This window comes from Blennius ocellaris (assembly GCF_963422515.1).
Source record: "Blennius ocellaris genome assembly, chromosome: 1".
Lineage (NCBI taxonomy): Eukaryota > Metazoa > Chordata > Actinopteri > Blenniiformes > Blenniidae > Blennius > Blennius ocellaris.
In genome coordinates, this window is record NC_137650.1 from 27,437,117 (window position 1) to 27,459,470 (window position 22,354).

The window sequence follows — 22,354 nt, forward strand, 5'->3', positions numbered from 1 at the left end:
AACTGGGTTAAAGTTGTACAAAACAGTAACTGTCTTTGATTTTTTTCTATTTGTACAAATGTATACTTTTTTTTTTTTTATAAAATTGACTGAGTTTATGGTAATATAGTAAGTAAAAAGGTTAACGTGACAGTAAGTATTCTTTGTATCTATGGGAGATCAGTCAAGGAGGTCTGTCTGATTGGGATCACAGGCTGTCGGTGTGCATGTAAAACTGGAAATATACCGCGGATAGAATGCATGAAAATCAACTTTTGATGTGGTGTGAGTCCAATGAAAGTTCAGATAGTAATCGTTTAAACTGAGCCAAGTTGTGGAATCTAATTGAGGACACAACACTCGTACTAATTACCAATTGAAATACTCCAATATATTAAGGACATAAATAATACCAGCCTATTGTTGCTCCATATTAACTTTATGCATTGCAGCAAACAATCCCAACTACTGTAATATTTTCATCAAATATGAAACGTCTTATCTCTAACGTGACAACTTGTCCATTTGCCATCCAGGAACAAATATAGGTTGATATCGATTGTAAATCTTATATTTATTTGCATTTTACACTTTCCTTTTGTGGGTCAGAATAACACTTTCATGTGGCCAAGCACATTCTTATTATTACTCAACACACATTTTTGTTTCATGAATGGACTTTTTAATTTGACGGCTCTTATAAGTGCAACAGTAATTCAACGGTGAATCGCGGCTGTCAGCTAAAGACAACAACCTGCTTCTGTTTGGGCACGCTGAAGGCAGGGTCATAATTGGTCAAAAAAATGAATTCATGAATCGTCTTGTCCAGTGGCTCACAGGTAGGAAACACACTGCTAATGAAAAACCAACCAAAGCTGATGCAACAGCCTACAGATGCCAGTAGTCCTGCCTCCAGGCAATCCTTTGTTGCATGGATTCCTCCATGACAACGCACCATTGAGCACGCGGGCGCCGTCTCAGTCTGGCCGAGTTCCCGGACTGGCAGTGATACTCCTATCTGGTGAACCCAGGAAAAGGATTAACAGATTGAGGCAGGTCTGAATTTATCTGATTATTTATCTAGCGCTTGTTAATAACCCAACGATGAGTAACGAAGCAAATGTAACACACCCTTGAACTTTATTCAGCGATTCACTGTTGCTGCTAAAACACTGCAGAGCCTCTCATAAAGATAAACTGTCAATAAAATTATATCACTAACCCCAGATTCGAATTTTGCATGAGATTTGTCTGATATATTTTTAGTTTGTTTATATTCCTGCACAAGACAACATTTGTCTTGTTTACTGTGAAATACTTTAATAGGTTACATTTGTTTGAGGCTACAGATTTTTTTAAAAAAGGCAGCAGTGAAATGAAAAATTAAAACATTGAGGGCAACAAAAGGTGCAACAGGATGCAGACCGGGCAGCGGTTCACTGCATGTCAGCAGAAATCAACCACAAAGTCAAGTGGAAGTGATATTTAGACAAAAGACATGTTGCCCCATGCAGCAGAACTCCAAACCACAAATAAAAAAGATCTGAACGGTTTCCTTTAAAAAACAAAACAAAACCGCAACAATGGATTAAAACAGCAAATGTTACGTCGGCGAGGTTCTCTCTAAACCAGGTGCGACTTGAAAGTCATGAAAATTCAATCATTAAAAGAGCTGGTCCGCATATTTGTGTGCCTGTTGAAGCAGCGCCTGAGCATTCTGGGTAATCTCTGGTGTCTGCAGGATTTCAGCCAGCTTCTTGGCGGTGGTCTCACACTCTCTGTCCGACATTATCTGTCTCATGCGCGTCTAAGAAGGAGGAAAGAGGTGTCAACGCGGAGTGTTTTGACAGTGATTCGTAGAACGTTTGGCCGCAACAAAAACACGACCTTCTCTGCAGTTGATTAGATCAATCGAGACAACACGGGATAGAAAACGTCAAGTTCTGTCAGCACGTTACAAAAGAGAGGGGTTTTTTTTCCCCTCTACAAAGTTGCACCACAGAGAACATGTTAAGACTTTCCTGTTGCATAGTAGAGGAAGTGAAAACCGAGACATGTTATTCACAAAAAAAAAAAAAAAAACACGCAAAAAAACTGATGCAACAACCTGAATGTCCATAACAGAAAACAAGCGTTATGTAACACAGTCCAGTAGACGTTACAAATTGTGTAAATGTGTTTTGTGCACCGCTTAAGCTCACCTCTAGTGTTGTTTCATCTTTCTTTGAAGGGTGAAGAGGGAGGTTGAGAACATCCTGCTCCGTTAGCTCTAAAATCTGTCAACATTAGGGGGGGGGGGGTAAAAAAGAAAAAGGGTCATAGTGAAAATAATTTTAAATGGAGTTTCATGTCTAATTAAGGGGAGTTAAAAAAAAAAAAACAAACATGTTGTACATTCATGTTTTTAAGAAGACGTTCGGCCAGGTCCAAGATGATGCCACATCTCAACACGTTGGACAACTGCATCAGCGAAATGTCTCCACTTAGCTCAAACAGCCTCTTATTTGTGTGGAGAAATGCAAACCATGATGTCTGTTTTGTGGCTCGTCTCAACTCTGAAACCTGCAGGAGTGACGCCAAATTGAATAAAGTCTCATTTGTAGCTCGTAAAATGTTACTTGTGTCAAATGTCAGATCAAATCGACTTGACTGAGCGTGTTTGATTCCGAGTGAATGACTGTTAAACAGGCCAGGATAAGTTGTCATGGTTCATTTCGGAGGCTCCCAAAGGACGATGGTGTACGACTGAAACATCTTCGGTTTTGCATGCGAGCACAATAGTTTCGCACCTGTCTGGCTTTTTCCTCCTCCTCTTCTACTTGGTTTCTCAACATGCTGCACTGGTGCTGTAAAGACACCGTCTGCTCTTCCATCCCCTCCAGAGTGCTGACCACAGCACTCAAGTCTTTCTGGAAAGACATCAAACATGCACAAACCTGATTTCCTTTACCGTGCTGACATTTGTAGTATTTCCCCCCCCCAATACTGAAAGTTCAGTGACAAAACGGCAGGAAGTGATCCAATGGATCACAGTTTGAAAACCAATACCATGAACGTAACGGAGTCCGGCTGAAGCTGAAACCACAGTGATTCTCACCTCCAGGGTGCTCAGAGTTTTCTTTCCAACCACAGTCTTCTCCCTCTCCTCCTGGTGGCGGGAATGTGAATCCTGCAAGGCTTTACGTTTCTGCACAGGAACCTGGAGCTGTTTGCATGCATCGAGAAACCTAAAAGGAAAAGATTGCAGGGCAAATATTTGTATATTGGATCAGAAATATTAGTTTTTAATTAAAGAGAGAGCGATATAGTATGTTATTTCATTCATTCAGATCTCCAGCTCCTCTTCCCGGAATCCTTCACAAGCCCAGTGAACTCCTGTCACATAGTCACATCACCATTTGCATGTAGAGGTAATATAAACCTCCGATGGCCAGGCTGCACATGGTATCTTAATATGTTGTATTAATATAAGCAAACAACAAATTTTACTATAATGGCGAACTTACATTTGCTTATATTTCTCCAACAATGATCCTAATAATACTCTCCATTTAATTAACACAGTTCACTAAATATCATCACAAGATATTTCCTCAGTAGAATTTTGAACTGTTTTTCCTATTTTCTTGAATAATAATGTGAAGGAATGGAATTCCGTGCCTCTGCACACTGTAATACTTTTAATCATCTTTCTTTTTTGCCACAGGAAGTGTGAACCTACCTGCAGCAGCACGCCTGGTACTGCAGTCATGTTCTTCTGAACTAACATTGGGCAATAATTTGATGCGAATCTCTCTACTTTAACTGGAAATATGTCACATGCACACACAGTCACATATTCGTCTGAATTACGTCCATTTTTACATCAACCAGCTGTACAAATAAACAAAATAAATATTCTGTTGCCAAAAGAATAATCTGCGTGTTCATACCAAATGTTCCACAAATCCAAATGATCCCCAATGCATAAAATACCTGCAAATATTTTTAACACTCAATTGTTCCCTTTAGTGTGTTAATGTATTATTTATCTTACACATTGATTGTCAATGAATCTCTAAATCTCTCTGAACAGGTGGACCTTTATCTTTAAGAAACTTTGTGGAAAGTTAGTTGAAAATTAAAATGTGTTTTTACTTCTTATTAAACTTCTTATTTCTTCACAATAATTTATGCACTGGACCCCCCAAAAAAAGACTTTCTATTTCTCTCATTTATTTACCACTTTCTTTTCATTGACCAAGTGTTACCATTTCTATCATTTCATTATTGTTTTAGTTCTGTTGGATTGTTTTTAATTGTGCAAGTGTAAATAACACACTGAGCAACGATATGCTAAGCGATTAGAGATGGGAATTCACTTCGGAGCGGATCAAAAACGAGTTTAGAGTTCTCATGCTGTGTCTGCATTGTGTCGTTTGGGCGGCACATTTCCCGTTGGCACCACCGGTCAATCATGTCGTCACGCATGATGCATAAACTATAAAATAGAATTACTGGATGCTGTGTAATGTGAAGAAAATCGGCCGATTCTTATCAACAATTTGCAATTAAAAGGATTAGTGTTGTATGAAACTATTAGAAAAACGCTCTATGTAATTGATTCATGTGAAAGTGTCAGACAAGCAGCTCACCTGTGTTTGACGATGTTGAGATGTTCCTGCTGCCCTTTCTTTGCTGTGGATCTCGAGGAAAGAGTTGCTCTGTAACAGATTATGCATTGAATGATGCTGATCACAACAGCGTTAAAATATACAATCTTCAGATACAATAACTGTTAAACACTGAGTTGATCCCACCAATCCTATCCTATACTAACTTGACCGTGAGCGTTGTTGTCGTCTATGTCCATCATTTTATGACCACAGTGGACTCTGTCAGCTGTATCTACTCTCAGTAGGGTACTGAACGTCACAAACCTTTCTATCAAATAGATAAACAAACACAAATATAGCCTTTATTTTACAACTAATTCATTAGAGACTAAGTATAATTTGGTAGAGACCTTATTGTAGTAAAATGGGCTGCACAGTCATCACCTATTGAACCAACGAACACCTTTGGGAGACGTTAATATATGTTGCTCTATGTAGAAATGATCCAAACTCTATGAGGAAGAGTTTCATTACATCCTTAACTCGATGCCAACAGGAATGAAGCTTCAACCTGGTTCAGACCTCATGCACATGCAACTCAAGACGGTGAACTCACAGTATCGATAAGTCCATTATGTTCTCCAGGACACTGATGGAGGCGCTGGACATCGGCTTCCAGTTGGCCTTAACTTTGGCTTCGTTTATATCTGAAGACGAGCCGCCAATAGCTATCAGGATCAGGAGGACGAGGTACACATATTAATAATCAAACCAGACAAATGAAATGACCATTTAAAGAGTACAAGTGGAAGGTTATGCAAAATTGTATGTCTGAGTGTGACATTTGACCAAACTGGAAATGTCGTTTTTGTACTTTTGCTTCTACCCATTGAGCAAAACTAGTATTTATGGGGGGGGGGGGGGGGGGACAATGCACACTGAATCAATAAGTATTGATTACTGGATATTATTCACTGGAGAGTCCATGCCAGGCTCATTTAGATGGCATTTTGGGCAACTCTTATAAAAGCAACCTACTGTACAAATGTACAAATTAAGTTTTTTTTCCCCCATTAAGATTCTAAAGACTAGATTATTTAACTGGGGTGATTCAAGCTATACTATAATTACTATCTATATTCAATAATTGGGGACTATTGGCTCTTTTTTTTGTTTTATATGGATGTTTTTAAATCGTGTTCAAAGTTTAATCAAAATAAATGAAATAACACCAGGTGTTCCTGTTTATATTGATGCAAAATGAGCAGATTTAGTGGAAAAACAACCTTTCCTCTTGTGAGGCGCTTTCCGCACCACTTCTTCGTCTTTCTGTTCACTGGACGTCAGGTCCTGCAGTGCAAAGTCAACGTGAGTAAAAGCCGCAAATAAAACACAAAAGTGACGAGCTTACGGGCTCTTACCGGACTCTTTGTTGCCGTTTGTTTCTTTGCAGTTTTTGCCTTGTTTTTCTGCTGAGGTGTATTTGAAGCCGCGCGCTCGGAGCCTCGAGCTGGCTTCATGTCTGTACGATGCAGGCGAGGCGCGACTCGACTACAGCGTCAATTACCGAAACACAAAAACAACAACAGCAGCCGCTTGGATGTAGAAATTAACACTATATAAACTGTTACAACTAGATTGTGCCGAGTTAAACTGAAGTAAACGTGTTTCGTGTCAGCGGCTCGCCTCCCTTATTCGCGGTGCCATTTTTGAACGAGTCAGCCCACAGTGCGCATGCGCTATATGGGACGATTTTCACCCTGAGTGAGGACTGTCAGGCAGCCACACGGTCGTCACACATCGCATAAATACAGCGTATACGTGGGGTTCAGCCCTGAAGAACTTAAATCAACTTCAATCTAATGATTAATTATCAGGGAAGAGACAAAACATGCAGAACATTGAGCCTTCTGGATGATTGTTGGACACCTGATGTATACACATTGTGTGAACTGTGCATATATACTATACAGTATGTGAATGTGAATAGTATTTTTATATATCTAATGATGTATAATTGCAAACTTAGATTTGTGAATCCGCACAAAAAGTAGATGTAAGCACTATTGCATGTGCATAAACAATTTTGCATGTGTAAAGCGGATGCATGTCTGGAAGAACTTGTAAATGTCTAATGTTCTAATCTGTATTATTGTTTTGACAATAGTTAAAACACAGATACAAATCTGCATACACTCCAACTCACAAATGTTGTTCCAGACACATAAATACATGCTTGCACAAATTGAGATACAGTACTGTTGAACAACTCTTCACATACATGCATGCATACACTATATATTGTTTTACAGCTTTGAAGGAGCTTAACATAGCTATAATAATATCGGTATACATATGTATTGATATAAATCAAATATATGAATTAAATGATTCATGAGTAAAATTGGCAATAGTCACAGTATGTTCAACTCAAATGCTGCCTGTAAGCCAAACATCAGGGCTCAATTAACATCTGTTCCATGTAGACATTTTAGGAACCAACTGTTGTCTCTGATTGCCAAAGGCGGTACAGCAATTTGCTTTGCTTTAAATTGTTCCTATCCTGTTAAGAAATCTTGACCTGATCTGCACAGTAGTGGTTATTCATCACCCTGCCTCCTATCAAGAAGCTCAGGTGTTTAAGTTCAGCCTGAACCATATGAAGTTTGCATGTTAATCCTGGAGTTGCACAAAGAACTGATCAATTGCCTGTAGGTATGAATGAGAGTGTGTGATTGTACCGACTTTGCCGTTAGTAGCGATTGACCCCAGTAACACTGAACTGGATGTGGCAGCGATAGACCGATAGATGAGTGTTGAACAGTTGTTTTTAACTTTTTAATAAAGAAATTATCTGAAAAAAAATCTATTTGAGTTTAAATTTATATTTTCAAGTGGCTGTGCCTTATTATTAACTCCATATATTACATTTTTGTTATTGTGAAACAAATATGGACTCCATTTGTTACGAGATTATTTGGAATCATAAATTCATTTTGGATTGCATTTTTGCTCCCAGTAGATATATACCGGTATATGTTTGTTTCATATGCACGCCTCCTTTTACCCAGGAACTCATCAAAGCAGTAGAAAAAAAAAAAAAATCAAATATATGATTTGCAGCTGCACGAGTTTTATCATTCAACAGACTGTTAAATAATTAAATATTAGTCATTTTGTTTTAATTTGTTCACGATAACTCACACTTTCTGCTTTGTACTTTCTGCTAATTTGACAAAACAGCAAGTTAGTTTATCAGGTAATGACAAGCCAAAGTGTGAAACTGAAAACCATAAAGTAATTTATTTATTAACAGAAAAAAAACAAGTCTTTCAATAAAAATGGGGGAAAAAAACTTGAACATAAAACTACTGAAAAATATTCCAAGTGCGAATGGAAGCTCACTCTTTCAGGAAGATCACACCCGACCTGGTATCTGAAATTTGCCCGTGTAGCGTCCATGATAGTGCAGGTCGAAAGGACTGAGCACCTTCCTGATTCCCAACATGTTGGCTCGAGCAATCTGCTTAAACGTCCAGGGGTTTTGATTGTTCTGCTTCATTTCAATCTCTTTCTTCTTCATGTCTTCAAGGCTCTCTCTACTCACCACCTGAACAATAGATACAAAGGAATCATTGGTAAAATAAATACTCTGGCTTCGGGGTGGATTGAAGAAGCGTCCAGTGAATCAGCAATCTCACCTTAGCGCGGAAGGGAAGCTTTTTAGCCACTTCAGTCAAAATGTGCTCCACCTCACCGAGCTCCACCTTCCCTCCGACCTCCACGACGAGTTGGCCGCTTCGGACGGGTGTCACGTAGTGGTCGATGGCCCCCTTTCCTCCTCCCATGCGCTGACCCAGACCTTTACGCGTGATGGGCTTGTACGGGGCGTTAATGCCCCACTCGGCAAACGTTGTCCGTGGATCCATCTTGCGATTGATCGTTAGGCGGATCATCTCAATGTGACCCCAGTGGACATAGCCGCCTCCCATGGCCTGAGCATCAAGGAGCGCACAAAAGAAAGAACCTCACTTTGACTGTGAAACACAAGATTCACCCCGTCGTTCTTTTAAAATCGAGCTCCATCATTTACAGTGAATCGTCTGTTTTATTAACAACGGTTCACATGTAACTCACAGAGCTTGCACTTTGCAATTTTGTTGTATTACTTGCGTCTGTGTATGATGTAATAGTCACAAGAATATAAGAGACAAATATATATACTGATGGTACAAGGATCCTATATTTCTACACAACTTTCTCTGCAGAAAATAATTGCACTCACCAGAATCCCGTACTGTCCACTCTTGAAGGTGGTCTCCCCTGGGGCCGGGCCTCTGATGTCACGCAATTTCTTTGGCTCTTTTACTGCCTTAGTTAAGTTGGGCACCTTGCTCAGAAACTTCAGCTTGACTTTCTCCGGCATCTCCACATCTTATTGGGTGAAAACAAGCACAGGCAGTAAACAACTGCTTCGCCTAAAATCAATATTATATCCTTATTTGGTTAAAACAAAAGAGAGAGAGAGAAACTACATGGAGTTCTTGGTAATTGTAAGTTGACATCTTACAACTGGAATATAAATTGCATTAAAAGTCATAGAAAATGAGAATTCACCACTGAAGTCAGGGGGGATTTCACTTGACAATTTCAGTCCTGCAGTGAGGACTTTCAAGTGACTGTGCAAAGGTCCTGAGGAGAATACAAAAAAAAAAAAAAAAAAAAATGAATAAAGATGGAAAAACAGCAGGCGGCTCATTTTAGCACAAGTTTTTTTTTCCATTCATTGTTCTACACAGTTTTATTCAGGTATGGAGATTTCTGCAAAGGCATAATAGCATCAAGAGAAAATCAGTTTAACGGTTTTGTTTTTTAAATCTCAAATGTAAACCAACAAATATAATTTAGTCCCACGTAACATAGTCCCACCATTGCTATTAAGACAGCGATTTTAATTTGAAGCATATTTCACACTTAAACACAGCAGCTCAATATGTAAATGCATTTGAACATTTTTGAACTGATTTGTCATTTTAGCAATGCCGAAAGCAATGCCCTTTCTGTGAATGCATCTAGACTCAGCCCTCAATTTTCTTTTATTCCTCTGAAACTAACGAATGGTTCCTGACAATAACAGACAACATGAACGAATAGTTTCATCGCACACTGAAATAAGTACTGCTTGTGGAGGATTGTTGGAATTGTGTAAATAATGCCAAAGAATGAAACTTCTACTTCAACATAATCATATACTGAAAAAACTCTGATGTGTCTACTCTTAAATAAAACACGTTTTACTCTAAGGTATTGCACAATTAAACGTTCATTCAAACAAATCTGATGGTATGTGAAAAACTCTATTCCTTAAACATCATTTAATCACAGCAACCATAACGAATTAGACATGTGAATACAATCAAAACTTCCTGCAGAGACCAAGGAAGAAATATATCTTTTTCAGACACATTTTAAACCCATATCATGCCATAACCCACAGATCTCATTTTAAATAATTGACCCATAACAGTGTTCATGTACTTTTGACAGTCTTGCGAAAACTGGTCTTGCCACTTGGCGTCTTCAGTCTCTCCTTTCCCATCTTTTACGAACATATGTGTCAATGTATGGACTTGTTAAAAACAAAATTCGGCAGATCTTTCATTGAGGCTACATTATTATTACTACTACTACTATTGGTATTATCAACGTTGTTATGCAGTCGTGCTTTAGGTCTCAAACTGTACGTGTTGCATATTATAAACGGTCATTGTTTTTGGCATGCATGCAGAAAAGCAATGCATGTCACTTTTTCACAGATAACAGGGGAGATTGTGTTCATGGATAAAACATCTCTCTTCCGGGTAAATTAAGTCACAGCACGAGCGCTGGATGTTACCTTGTTGGCGACCGGAGACTCTGCACATCCCGGTCAGTCCGCCCACAGAAGCCTTCAGCAGGGACATCATGATGCTGACACACAGAATCTATACAAAACAAACTTTAACGTCGTGAGATCCTAATACAATACTAATATACACATTTTAACGAGTAATTTACACTGTCATAGACAACACACGCCCGACAAGGTCGCTTCCATTACTGTATACTTCCGCCTGAACCGGAAGTGTTTCCGCTACGAGCGACTAAAATATGAGCAACGCAAGAAATAAAACTAAAATAAAGCCGCTCACTGAATTCATATCGTTTTAGTTTTTGTCTATTTTATAAGAATTGGCACCGAGAATACCGCAAAAGTTAAAAAAACAAAACAACAAAAAACAAACAAACAATAAAACGTAATAAAGAAAAAATCATTTGTTTCTACAATCATAACATAACATGTTTCTTTTTAGGAATAGTAAATAACAAAATTATTGTATTTCATTGAATAAATTGATGGGTGTTGACATTGTGAGACAGCTTTTTACTAATGCAGTTTTCTTTTTTTTTTTTTTTTGAAATAACAGAATGATTTGATGATAGTGGTGGTTAACACTCTTGCATTGCAGCAAGAACATTGTGCGTTCAAATACACGCTGGATCAATAACATATGTTTCTTCCTTTTTCCATATCTCTCTTTCTGTTTGTGCACCTCAGCAAACAGTCACTGAAAACCATGCCAAAGACCTAACCTTGACACAGCTGTTGTACCCTTCAGTTTAAATTCCCTTTAAAAATTAACCATAAAATTGGAAAACAGTTCAGTTCATGATATGCTTAATTATGTAATGCACGGTCTTGTGTAAGAGACCATAGAACTGTACTGTTGGAGAACTGACTGATTGCCAATGTGACATTTGTTTACACATTGAAACCTCAATGTCAAAGTCTAAGAGTCTTTACGTAATGACCCTTTAAAATGAAGCTCCCAGCGAGATGGTATGGAGTTTGTGGTATCCTCCAGAATTTTTATGGATCTATAGGAGTGCCATAATCCGTTGCACTATGAGTGTATTATTCAAATGGTTTTTGCTGGCCTTTCTGCTATATATGGTAACTCTCAAAGAAGTGGATGCCCAGTTTCCACGTCCCTGTACAACAGTGGAGGCTCTTCAGACCCGCACGTGTTGCCCCTTCTGGAATGGGTCCCCATGTGGCTTCAGCTCAGGAAGAGGAGTCTGTGCACCTCATCCTGCAAGAGATCTCCCAAAACCAGTGGACTACAGGGTGAACTGGCCTCGAGCTTTTTACGATTCAGTGTGTACGTGCTGGGGGAACTATGATGGATTTGACTGTGGTCAGTGCCTGCCAGGCTGGAGAGGACCCCAATGTCTACAGAGGCACCACGTGGAGAGGAAAGAGATCACAGATATGACTGATTCTGAGAGGGAAACCCTTTTGTCAACCCTGCACCTGGCTAAACACACTCAGAGCAGCCGTTATATGATCCTGACAAGCAACGATACAACAGTGGATGGGAACTATGTTTTTCACAACACAAGTGTCTACGATTTGTATGTATGGATGCATTACTATTCGGCTAAAAGCTATGCTGGTTCTGCAAATAATGCTGCACACCGGGGTCCTGCTTTTGTGTTCTGGCATCGAGTGTTTCTGCTATTTATTGAAAGAGAGATCAGGGAACTCACTGGAAACCAAGATTTCTTCATCCCATATTGGGACTGGACCAGAACCAACCACTGCAACATTTGTACCAACAAGTACTTTGGAGGAGTCGGCCCAGACGGACGCATAGATAGTGCTTCCCCTTTCTCAAAGTGGAAGGTTAGATGTCATTCTTACGGCTTTCTACATTTTTGGAGTGCACCTTTCTTTGAACTAATGCCTATTTCCTGTTTCTTCTACCACAGACCATTTGCCCATTTCAGGAAAATCTCGGCATAATCTGCATCAACACCGATACCTCTGAACCTGCACACCTGATCCGCAACCCTGGGAAAGATCCAGTGTTTAAAACACTCCCAACTACAATTGATGTTGAAGACACAATGGCAACACAGCTGTTTGACACACGTCCATTTGACATGACGTCAAAAAACAGCTTCAGAAGCAAGCTAGAAGGTGGAAGAAATGTCTGACTACTAATACATGATAGTATTCACTTCAGTGGGACAATTTGTCCTTTTTGGATGAAGGAGTTTTAAAGACCTAAGCAGTCAATAGAATAGTGTAAGTTAAAACAGTGGACGGTAGTTCCTGAATGTAACAGACATTTTCTATCTGTACTTCCAGGTTTCGAAATTCCAAATGACTCTCGACGACTGAACAGCTCTATGCACAACCTAGTTCACAGATACCTCAATGGTACCATGTCTCTGGTCCCAACAGCAGCCAATGACCCCATATTCATGCTACACCACAGCTACGTTGACAAGTGAGTTCCACCAATGCCGTCAAAGAATGTTTTCAAACTACTATGATTCACTGCCTTGGCTCTATTCAAGAATCCCACACATCATGGCTTCCGATACCATTAATTAGAGAGTACTTGAGCTCACTGTGTTCAATGTGCTTTGTCAATGGGTGTCAGGCTTGCCGAGAAGTGGATGCAGGACCACAGTGAAGCAGCCTATCCCGACGATGATGAAGTTCACCCAGCACAGAGAGCGCAGGCCTACATGGCCCCATTCTTTCCTCTTCGTAGCAACAACTACTACTGGGGCAGAGACACACAGAGTCTGGGTTACAACTACAGGGAGCATAGTCTCCATCACTCTGGAGTGAGAAACAATAACACAAGACAGGTTGAAGGTATTGGCATTACTAAAACAAATTCAGTGCATGATTGTATGAGCAACTGTGTTATTTATCAGGTAAGCTCTAATCTTTTGGATTTTTAGAGAGCCCTGCAGACAGAGGAGTCCAGTGGCAGTGGCCTGTTCTGGGTGTCTTCAGTGTCGCTTTGCTCTGTGTTGCTGTTGCAGCTGCTGTTAAATGCAAAAGTAAGTATTATTAACAATCATGATATAAAGAGAGGGGAAAAAGTCACATATGAAATGTAAATATATGTCAATGTCAAATCACTTCATCTCCTATTAGGGAAAACAAAGAGAGATGGTGGGATAGAGGAGAAACAATCAGAGGTAAGACATCTCATTTATTGTTGTTCAGTAGCATGGGTATGGACTGTAATGAAAACGAGCTGCATCGTATTGTCTATAATTTACCAGAATGCTTTTGTTTTCAAAACAGTTTGACTACAGGTCCAACGCTTTGTACGCGGTGTGGATAAAAGAAAAGAGCGGGCACGGTGACAGTGTTTGTAATGTGGTTCATTGTCAAGATGCCACGCCTGGACCCTCACCAGCATGGAGAACAGACAGCGGAGACTGGGATGTAAACGGAGAAAATCGACTTGAGATTCAAAGACAATGAGCATCAGAGCATGAGTGACTCTGAAGCCAACATGAAAACATTTTATATGAGCATAAACCGTGGAATGATGAGAATATGTTCTTCCAACACACATCTTAATATGCTGAATGCATCCCTGCAATAAATCAGCTCTTCATGACAATTATTTGAGGTAATGATTATTGTGAAGGTGGTGATCCGTGGTTACAATAAATTGTATTAAAAAAAAAAAGTTTTCCGTGTTTAGAATTGATGTCATTTCGTAACTTGCATATTGTCGTGCGACTGCTGTGACTTGACTCACCTGCTACCTTTGACATTCAGAGAACATCCAATTCCACTGCTGAAATAAATTAACAAATCAATACATCACCCAGCCACCTCTGGTCGGGACTGTTGGTAATCAGAGATAATAACCTTCACTCTCATTCACACTGTGCATTTAAAGTCTCCCAATAAACATAACATTCATGAATAAAAACAAAACTCATCACATAATCCACCACTGCAACCTAAATTATTCACTACGGAGTCTTACACAAAACATTAGGTATTCATGTTTATTAGAACAACAAAGCCTTTACAATAAATTACACATCTTAGCTGTTTTCCATGGGAAACATTGAAAAAGTCACTCAATATTTTCTTAAGCATAAACAAGAGTAAGGTTGCTGCATGTCAATAAATGAGCCTCACATCTTTTCTATTAGGTATGTGCAATATGGAGGATATGAAGGAAAGACAAATTGTAAAAACTTTAAATAACTGTAGATTAATCAGATTTTTGAAGCCTTAACAAACATTCAAAACGTAACAAGCTTCTAATTTAGCACCAATGTAATACTGATGCACAAGTGTACATTTCACACTGTAAAATGATCTAACAACAAACTCTTAAAAGTAATTTCGTTGTATATAGTCTTTATCAAGACCGAGTGAAATATACAAGTCCCTGAGGTCGATTTGAGCACATTTTCTTTGTCATTTAGCCACCTCAGCAACAACAGTTAGTTATTTCACAATCTGAGATACTAATGTATTTGCACAGCCAATTCATGTAAACGCGACTTCTGCAAGCCACTTTTTGGAAGTCACACAGATTTTCTTGTAATTCTAGATCCCGTGATAAAGGAGATCATATTTGGGAATATTCTGTCGATCTATTGGACTTTGCACGATCATTTTCCCCCGCATGGCTCCTCTGTATATGACCTCGATCAGATCCATGAAATCTTGCTTGGTCTTGAAGCTGCCAACAAACTTAGTGTGATCTGGAGAGCTGGAAAACAGAGAATGTATGATTTGTCTTTAACTCTCGGATTTTAATTTCGAGACCTCTGTAGACTGTTTTGAAGCCAGTTTTGATGGTGAATGAACTCACTCACCCGTAATCCACTTTCATGTGCTGCCCGTTGAAGAAGAAGACAGTGGAGGGGATGTAGCTGATGTCAAAGTATCTTGTGTAAATTGGCGCTTTATCCACATCGACGATGTAGATTGACGCCATGTTACTCAAGTCGTGAGCAGTTTTTGACAGCTGGGAGAAAACACATAAGAGAATTCAAGTAAAGACAACGCGGGGAAACATTCGTTAAACATCATTTGCATGGACTTACAATCTCATCGAGCTGCAGACAAACGGAATCTTCGTCTCTGCCAAACCTCAGGACTACCACTTTCTCTGCCACCCCTTTGATAACCTCATCTATGTCTTTTTTGCAGGTTAATTTGGGCAAAAATAAACTCATTTTAGAAGAAGTCCGCTTCCCTACGAGGAGGAAAACACGCCGGTGTGTCCGCACATAACATGTCCGACTGGAAACTCCCCAAAATCAGCCTTCCTAAAAATACTTCAACAAATATATACATATACAGCCATGATTTACAAAAAAATATTTATAAACCTTCTTTTGATTCAAATAGTTTTGTTTCTTTCGTAATATTTGATGACAATGTTTCTAGTCTTTGTTCCTTTGGCGTTTCCTGTACGACGTGTTATACTGTAACACTGCATAACAACGTGACCTTCCGTGAGTTTTGACGTCTCTTCAAATCTTCAAACACGTGAATACAAATGTACCAAGATCCCCTTATCTTAATGGATTAGGAAAACCCAAAGAGCCCTGGTAACGTCTTTTACTCCGTCTGTTTTTTCTCCGAGTTCCGGGGCTTTTTGAAACAGTTTTGATTGCTTTATAGCCATGTTCCGGCTCTTTGCTGCCAACAGCTATAATGCACTGTGGGAATGCAGTCATTTTGTGGCGTCTTGTGCCGTCAAGAGGAGATCCAGCAGTCTCCTTTTGGCCAAGCATCACCTTCCCCGCCTGTTAAGCACTGGAAACCCACGGTGGAAAGATGCGATCCAAGTGAAAGCAGATAAATCCGAGGAAACGGAGACATTAGATCTGGACAGGTGGAAGGCTGTGATGAGATCCAGAGCTGCCTTTGAAGAGACACAAGCGGACAATGCAGCTGAAGAAAGTGATGATGATGATGATGATGATGATGAAAATATGCAAGAACTGAATAGCGATCTAAAGGACGGCTCTTCCCTGGAGGCGACCCGAGACCTGGTGGTGATGTGGAGGGAAGCTGGGAAGCTTGTGCCCAAAGAGATCACTGATGAAGAGGTGGCGACACTGGCAAAGCTCACCACCAAGTCTGGTCGAAAGAAGTACCTGAAGTACCTGGCTATCAGGGAGGGTCACAAGCTGTCGCGCAAGGCAAAGCAAGAGCGGAAACGGGTTGAAAGGGAAACCTTGAAAAAAGAAAGGAGCGATGCAGAGGGAGGGGAAGATGAACCCAAATTGAAAAACACTCTCGTCCTTCCATTTTGGGGCCGCTCCCTCGACAAGCTGCTGGCCTGGAGGTGTGCCAATGCCATGACATTCGGTCAGCCGCTGGTATTCGACATGAGTTACGAGTCCAACATGTCTAGGCGTGAGGTGGAAAACACAGTGTCCCAGCTGATGGAGGTGGAAGCGTGGAACCGGCGCGCCACTGATCCTTTCCACCTCCACTTCTGCAACTTGAAGCCGGATGGGCAATACAAGCAGGAGCTGCTCAAGCGCTACGGCACAGAATCGTGGGAGCGTTTGTTGGTCACCGACAGTGATCGTCAGCATGTCGAGCTTTTCCCCAAACAACAACTCGTCTACCTCACTGCCGACTCGCCCAATGTTCTGCGCGCCTTCGATCACTCCAAGGTGTATATTATCGGAGCCCTGGTGGACCGGTCGATCCAGAGAGGCCTGTCGCTGGCCAACGCAAAGCGCCTGAAACTGACCACCGCTCGGTTACCTCTTGATGAGTTTCTCCACTGGGAGATTGGAGCCAAAAATTTGACTCTGGACCAGATGATCCGCATCATGCTCACCCTCAAAGACACGGGGAAATGGGAGGAGGCGTTGAAGTTTGTGCCTCAGAGAAAGCACGACGGCTTCTACCAACAGTCAACGACCAAGGGGGCTGTAAAACACAAACCGAGAGAGGACAATGAGGGGCCGTCGTGGGCCAGAGACAGAAATGGTAGTGAAACACCTAAAAGGTTGGACCAAAGTTTTCGAAAACCCCGGAAAGAACCTGGGTTCAGTGTGAGGGACAGAGTGTCGGGTCCAATCGGTAAAAGAGAAAACGCATCACCTTTAACCAAAGTTCGGAGTTCAGTGAAGAGCATCATGGAAGCAAGAAGAAATTCAGGAAAACACAAGACGTGGTGGCAGGATGAGTGAACTCAACAACGGTGTAACTGTATTTGTTCATATAAACGTGTGAAACGGACACAAGTGGGCAAAAAAATGTTTGAAAACCTGTTTTGGAGCTCAAATGCAGTTAAAGATGAGACAAACTTTGAAAAAAGAAACTATTTTGGTCTTTATTTATTTTCTCCCACCAGACACAAAGCTCAAATCATGTGGAAATAATTTGGTGTGTTTTACAAGTAAACTGATTTATTACTGCAACAAGGTTTCTTACGGATGATGTAAATCAAAGTAGTATACAGCTTGGTTTTCAAATCACAGACAATACAAAATATTACTAGTAATAAATTGCTATTGTGAGGTGAAAAAAAACAGTCTTCAGTTTGTAGGAATGGATATTACCTACATGTCAACAGTAATCAGAGCTTTGATAAATACAGCTGTACATCATATTTCTGTCATTGTACCATCAGCCGACTTCCAAAATACTCCCTGTACATTACAATAAAGCCTATAAAATGTGCAATATACAAAACACTTTCAAAACATGACTACAGTGTAAATCAAAATATAATAGCACCATCATGAAGAGGAACTCCTGCATGTTCTCAGGTCTCCTCTGTTTATTTCCTAAGAGGTACATTTTGTCTCAGGTTGACACTTTGCTCTAAAACATGTCTGCTGCTTCTTGCTCGGTAAATGATTCTATTAAATACAACTAATAACACAGGCATATTCAAGTTGAAAAAGCAGACTCCTGTTTATTTAACACGGACTCACATTGAACGCTGCCCAGCGACAAACGCGATATACCATGATTTTAACCAAATGTAAAACATCCAAAATCCAAACTTTATCCTCAATATATTATCTCTCTTTAAAAATACTGCACATTTTCATCAAGTCGAAGAAGGAAAAAAAAAAAAAAATCAAGCGAAAACATCTTAAACGCACAATCAATCAGTAACGCTGCACTGAACCTGCCAGCAGCTGAAGTGTGAGCATTCAACCGTCAACACTTACTGAAGAGAGCGCTCCACACTTGAGCATCAACAGACATGTGAATGAGCTCCGAGGCTGTGTTTGGATCAAGACAATGAGGTCTCGTCTCTCTTTCCGACGCCTACAGCACCAGGATGTCTCCCGTGCAGCGTTCGCAGCAGTTGAAAGTGATGTTCTCATAGCGGGTGTAAGGGTGAAACCTTCCGATGCTCTTCTTGCTGTTGATAAAATTTGAGGGGGTGGAGTCACTGAGGGGAGCCTCCGTCTTGTTTTCCGAGCACGATATTGGATCCAAAATCTTCAGCACCTTGGAACAAAAAACATAGATTGGTGAGAACTAACACCTTTTTTTTTTTTTTTTTTTGTAAGTGATGAGATTTGTGTCACGTTTAAGCAACTAGTACCTTTTCAGCCATCTTCTCTGCCGGTGTGCTGCAAAGCTGCTGAGGCGTCGCGCTACTGTTGCTGCTTTTCACCACACTGCTGCTGCGCGCGTTGCCCAGCAGGTGAGAGTTGATGGCGTCTGAAAGTTTATGATTGGCTGCCGCCAACTCTCCGGTGCTCAGAGATTGCGCGCTGGGGTAATACGTCTGCTGTCTGCCCCATTGCAGAGACACCAGGAGCTGCTCCAGAGACCTAACGGAAACAAAAGTGCCGCCGGGACAAAGACGCCAACATTAATCTCATCATTCCCGAGACTCCTGTTAAGAGTGCAGCACCAAATCTTAAAGCAACTCTTTTCACCCGTAAAGATGCAAAAACGTGAGATAAATGAGGAGCTTCTATTTCAGCGTATTGGTGTTTATATGTGTGATTCAAACAAGAGTCTATTCATTCAGGGTACAATGGACACTTAATTAATTCTGCATCCTAAGTATTGACGTTACCTGTGGGTGAGCATCATGTTACGGGAGAAATCCTCTCTCTCCAAGAGCAGGTCCTGAATGGCTCCCTGTGCCTCTCTGGTTTGTCTCTGCAGAGCTGCTCTGGCATTCGTCAGCTCCTCAGCCATCACTCTGAAGTGACACCAGTGATCAAAGAGTTAATCAGCATTGGCCAGATGAATATATTGACACATTTCACAGACCAATGAAGAAGTACAATGACATCTTATTCAATTTGTCTTCTGAAATAAATTAAAATATACTTTGCAGCTTCTTGATTAAATTTTAAACTGAGCGGATAAAGACTCTGAGATAAATGATTTCATCCATCCCATATTCTGTCTGACATGGCGGACTTTGTACCTGCTGGCCAGGAACTTGCTCCTCCAAACATCACACTGGATACTCATCCGCTCCAGCTGTTCTGCAGTGTGAGACAAACTACGGCCCAGAGCCTCATTTTCCAAAATCAGCTGGTTCTTCTCTCGCGCGAGACGCTCAAACTGGTACTGAAGATCATCACCAACTGATGCCACCAGCAGCTTCTTCAACTCACGGTTTACCTGGCACACAAAAGAAATACAAGTTTTTATTTATTTTTTTATTAGGGTCTGGTTAAAGGTGAATGTATGTCTCAGAAACTAAAATGTTTTCTTCATGTTTATCTCTGACACTAGTGTTATAATATAAACCAATCACTACAGCTATTAGCGCAAACACAGTATTAAAGTCACAATATTTTACATTAAAGCACAAAAGAAAATTATTCATTTGACACGTGAAACAGTTCTATTAGTTTGCCCAGTGGTTTTTAGTTGAGTTTTAATGGGACCATACCTCTGTTTGCACTCTGAGCTGATTAGAAAGACCTTCTTTGTCCTGCAGCAATCTGCGCTCAGAGTTCTGCAGCTTCTCCATCTGGACTCTCCAGTCCTCCACCTGAGGGAGCGGATGGGAGCTCGGCAGCTCTGCCTGTTGACTGGCCTCCCCTTTCCCCTCAGCATGCCCGACACGGCTGCTGCGGCTAATAGCAGCCCGAGGGACGATGATCCGCACAGCCTCTACTTCTGTACACGCCTCCCGATTAACCTTTCCCAGGTGGAGCACCCCAGGCGACTGAGGGGTAGTAATGGGCGCAGGGGGAGCAGATTTGGGGCTGTGCTTTGGGCTAGCGAGCTTTAAAAGTGGATCCTCGGATGGACCTGTTGGCATTGTATCCGTGTTCACCTCCAGAGTGGGAGATGGTTTTTCAGTTTCCATGCCATCACCTGGACCTCGGACAGGCACAACGGCCAAACCTGGGACATAAAAGAACGGCTACAATTACGATTTGCTCTTTTCTGAATGCCACTTTCATACTAATACTATTGTTGATATTTAGCAGCTAAGTTATAACAACTTTAAATATACAGTATCATAAAAAGACTTACTTATAAATCTAACAAACAAAATCAAAGACTCACACATAGATGTAAGCACCGTACCTTTCCAACAGCGAGTGAAACTAGTTATTCAAAATTATTCACACAACGGTAATGTACCTCATGTTGCCAGACCAGTTTGACTTTTCTAGTCACACACTTGAAGATTCAACTCAAAACCAAAACATCCAGTTTTATAATGTACTACATTTAGGCAACATCTTGGATAATTGTTGGCAGTAATTCTCATTAAAAAGGCGTGGGATCCCCTTTTCACCACGGAGAACACTATTACAACTCAAACGTTAGGTTGTGAAGTGACCTTTGGTTTTAGGAACAATTAAAACATGGAAAATATAATGGATACCATTAACTAATGGAACTATTTCCTCGCCAAATACATTTAAGCAGCATTTACATACAGGGCCAATATGCACGCACATTAAAAAATGGTATTTGTCAATTTAAAAATTAAAGAACGTAAAGAAAATAGCTACGGATCCATCAGTATCTATCTGTGGTACACGTGTTAAGTAAACACAAGACATTAATATCAATACGAACCTCTCACAACAGCAGTCATGGTGGAGACTCTGGTTGACGTGAAGGGAGTATGTGGTTCGGGGAAAACCCCAGCCTCTTTTCACCCTGGAGACAAAAACATCAGAAAACGTTTAATAGTTGCTGCAATCAGTGTTTGTCCCATTGATAATGGCAGCCCGTTGATCACAGGTCAGAGTGAACAGCTGATCCTCAATAGCATTACAAGATAACGGTGAAGCGCCCTGAAGCTAACATGCTAACAGTATCCCTCGAAACAACGACTGAAACTAGAAATTCAGGCTCAACAACAGTTTTTGATAAAGCACGCCCTTCACACTGATTTCAGATAAAAATCGATTATTTCTGATAACGTACCGGGTATAAAGAGAACGTGTCCTAACTCCGATTGATTCGACGTGAACAGTCGGCTCTTTATTTTGTCATCCGACTCTAATTTACGAGTCTTACTAAGGGCACGGAACGAAACGCCCCTTTCTGCTTCTGATTGGATCACTGTGTCGCTCTTCACCCTATACAACCAATCAATTGCTACCAACGTGTCGAGGGTAGCGAGAAATGACCAATCAGAAGACAAGTAAGCGTAAATAAGGCTTTCTCGTAGTAGGATTTGTAAACCTGCTCACCGGACACTGTTGGCTTCTCGAGAGTGACGTTTTCGGACGACATTTCCCTCAAAACATCTTTTAAGTTATTTTTCCAATGAACGCTGTAATTTATTTCCAATTTTAAGAGGAAAATTGCTAATATGTTGCCGCAGTAGCCTGACAGACTTTACCAAGAGAAAAGTTCAACACGAGTATATCCGGTTAGTGTAACAGAATATATTGTTCGGGTCTTTGAAATACGGAACCATTAATGCACAGTGGGGATGTCAATACTAATGCACCGCTGT

General features: G+C 40.7%; 6 protein-coding genes across 6 annotated transcripts; 2 read left to right on the forward strand and 4 right to left on the reverse strand.

Moving 5' to 3' along the window:
• Nucleotides 1-1,642: 1,642 nt before the first annotated feature.
• Nucleotides 1,643-6,094, reverse strand: cenpq (centromere protein Q; the record flags this gene model as incomplete). Its single annotated transcript, XM_080497907.1, has 7 exons — nt 1,643-1,786; nt 2,181-2,255; nt 2,769-2,888; nt 3,077-3,206; nt 5,191-5,302; nt 5,861-5,924; nt 5,996-6,094. The coding sequence occupies 7 exons, from the start codon at nt 6,092-6,094 to the stop codon at nt 1,643-1,645; spliced, it is 744 nt and encodes a 247-aa protein (XP_080354033.1).
• Nucleotides 6,095-7,909: 1,815 nt separating this feature from the next.
• Nucleotides 7,910-10,670, reverse strand: mrpl16 (mitochondrial ribosomal protein L16). The gene is made up of 5 exons (XM_080494603.1): nt 10,471-10,670; nt 9,192-9,266; nt 8,860-9,008; nt 8,276-8,569; nt 7,910-8,184 (listed from the first exon to the last, which is right to left on the reverse strand). The coding sequence occupies exons 1-5, from the start codon at nt 10,538-10,540 to the stop codon at nt 7,993-7,995; spliced, it is 780 nt and encodes a 259-aa protein (XP_080350729.1). The 5' UTR covers nt 10,541-10,670; the 3' UTR covers nt 7,910-7,992.
• Nucleotides 10,671-11,565: 895 nt separating this feature from the next.
• On the forward strand, nt 11,566-13,876 carry LOC308131258 (tyrosinase-like; the record flags this gene model as incomplete). The annotated part of the gene is made up of 6 exons (XM_080497922.1): nt 11,566-12,300; nt 12,405-12,597; nt 12,769-12,910; nt 13,067-13,256; nt 13,377-13,478; nt 13,820-13,876. 6 exons carry the CDS (start codon nt 11,566-11,568, stop codon nt 13,874-13,876), a joined length of 1,419 nt encoding a protein of 472 aa, XP_080354048.1.
• A 622-nt stretch (nt 13,877-14,498) lies between these two features.
• On the reverse strand, nt 14,499-15,662 carry txnl4b (thioredoxin-like 4B). Its single transcript, XM_080500591.1, has 3 exons — nt 15,507-15,662; nt 15,276-15,427; nt 14,499-15,169 (listed from the first exon to the last, which is right to left on the reverse strand). The coding sequence occupies exons 1-3, from the start codon at nt 15,636-15,638 to the stop codon at nt 15,004-15,006; spliced, it is 450 nt and encodes a 149-aa protein (XP_080356717.1). The 5' UTR covers nt 15,639-15,662; the 3' UTR covers nt 14,499-15,003.
• Nucleotides 15,663-16,026: 364 nt separating this feature from the next.
• On the forward strand, nt 16,027-17,793 carry trmt10c (tRNA methyltransferase 10C, mitochondrial RNase P subunit). Its single transcript, XM_080499808.1, has one exon. The coding sequence runs from the start codon at nt 16,092-16,094 to the stop codon at nt 17,619-17,621; it is 1,530 nt and encodes a 509-aa protein (XP_080355934.1). The 5' UTR covers nt 16,027-16,091; the 3' UTR covers nt 17,622-17,793.
• blzf1 (basic leucine zipper nuclear factor 1) lies at nt 17,787-21,894 on the reverse strand. Its single transcript, XM_080499819.1, has 7 exons — nt 21,817-21,894; nt 21,463-21,546; nt 20,315-20,775; nt 19,841-20,040; nt 19,481-19,609; nt 18,998-19,229; nt 17,787-18,900 (listed from the first exon to the last, which is right to left on the reverse strand). Exons 2-7 carry the CDS (start codon nt 21,479-21,481, stop codon nt 18,715-18,717), a joined length of 1,227 nt encoding a protein of 408 aa, XP_080355945.1. The 5' UTR covers nt 21,482-21,546; nt 21,817-21,894; the 3' UTR covers nt 17,787-18,714.
• Nucleotides 21,895-22,354: the final 460 nt, after the last annotated feature.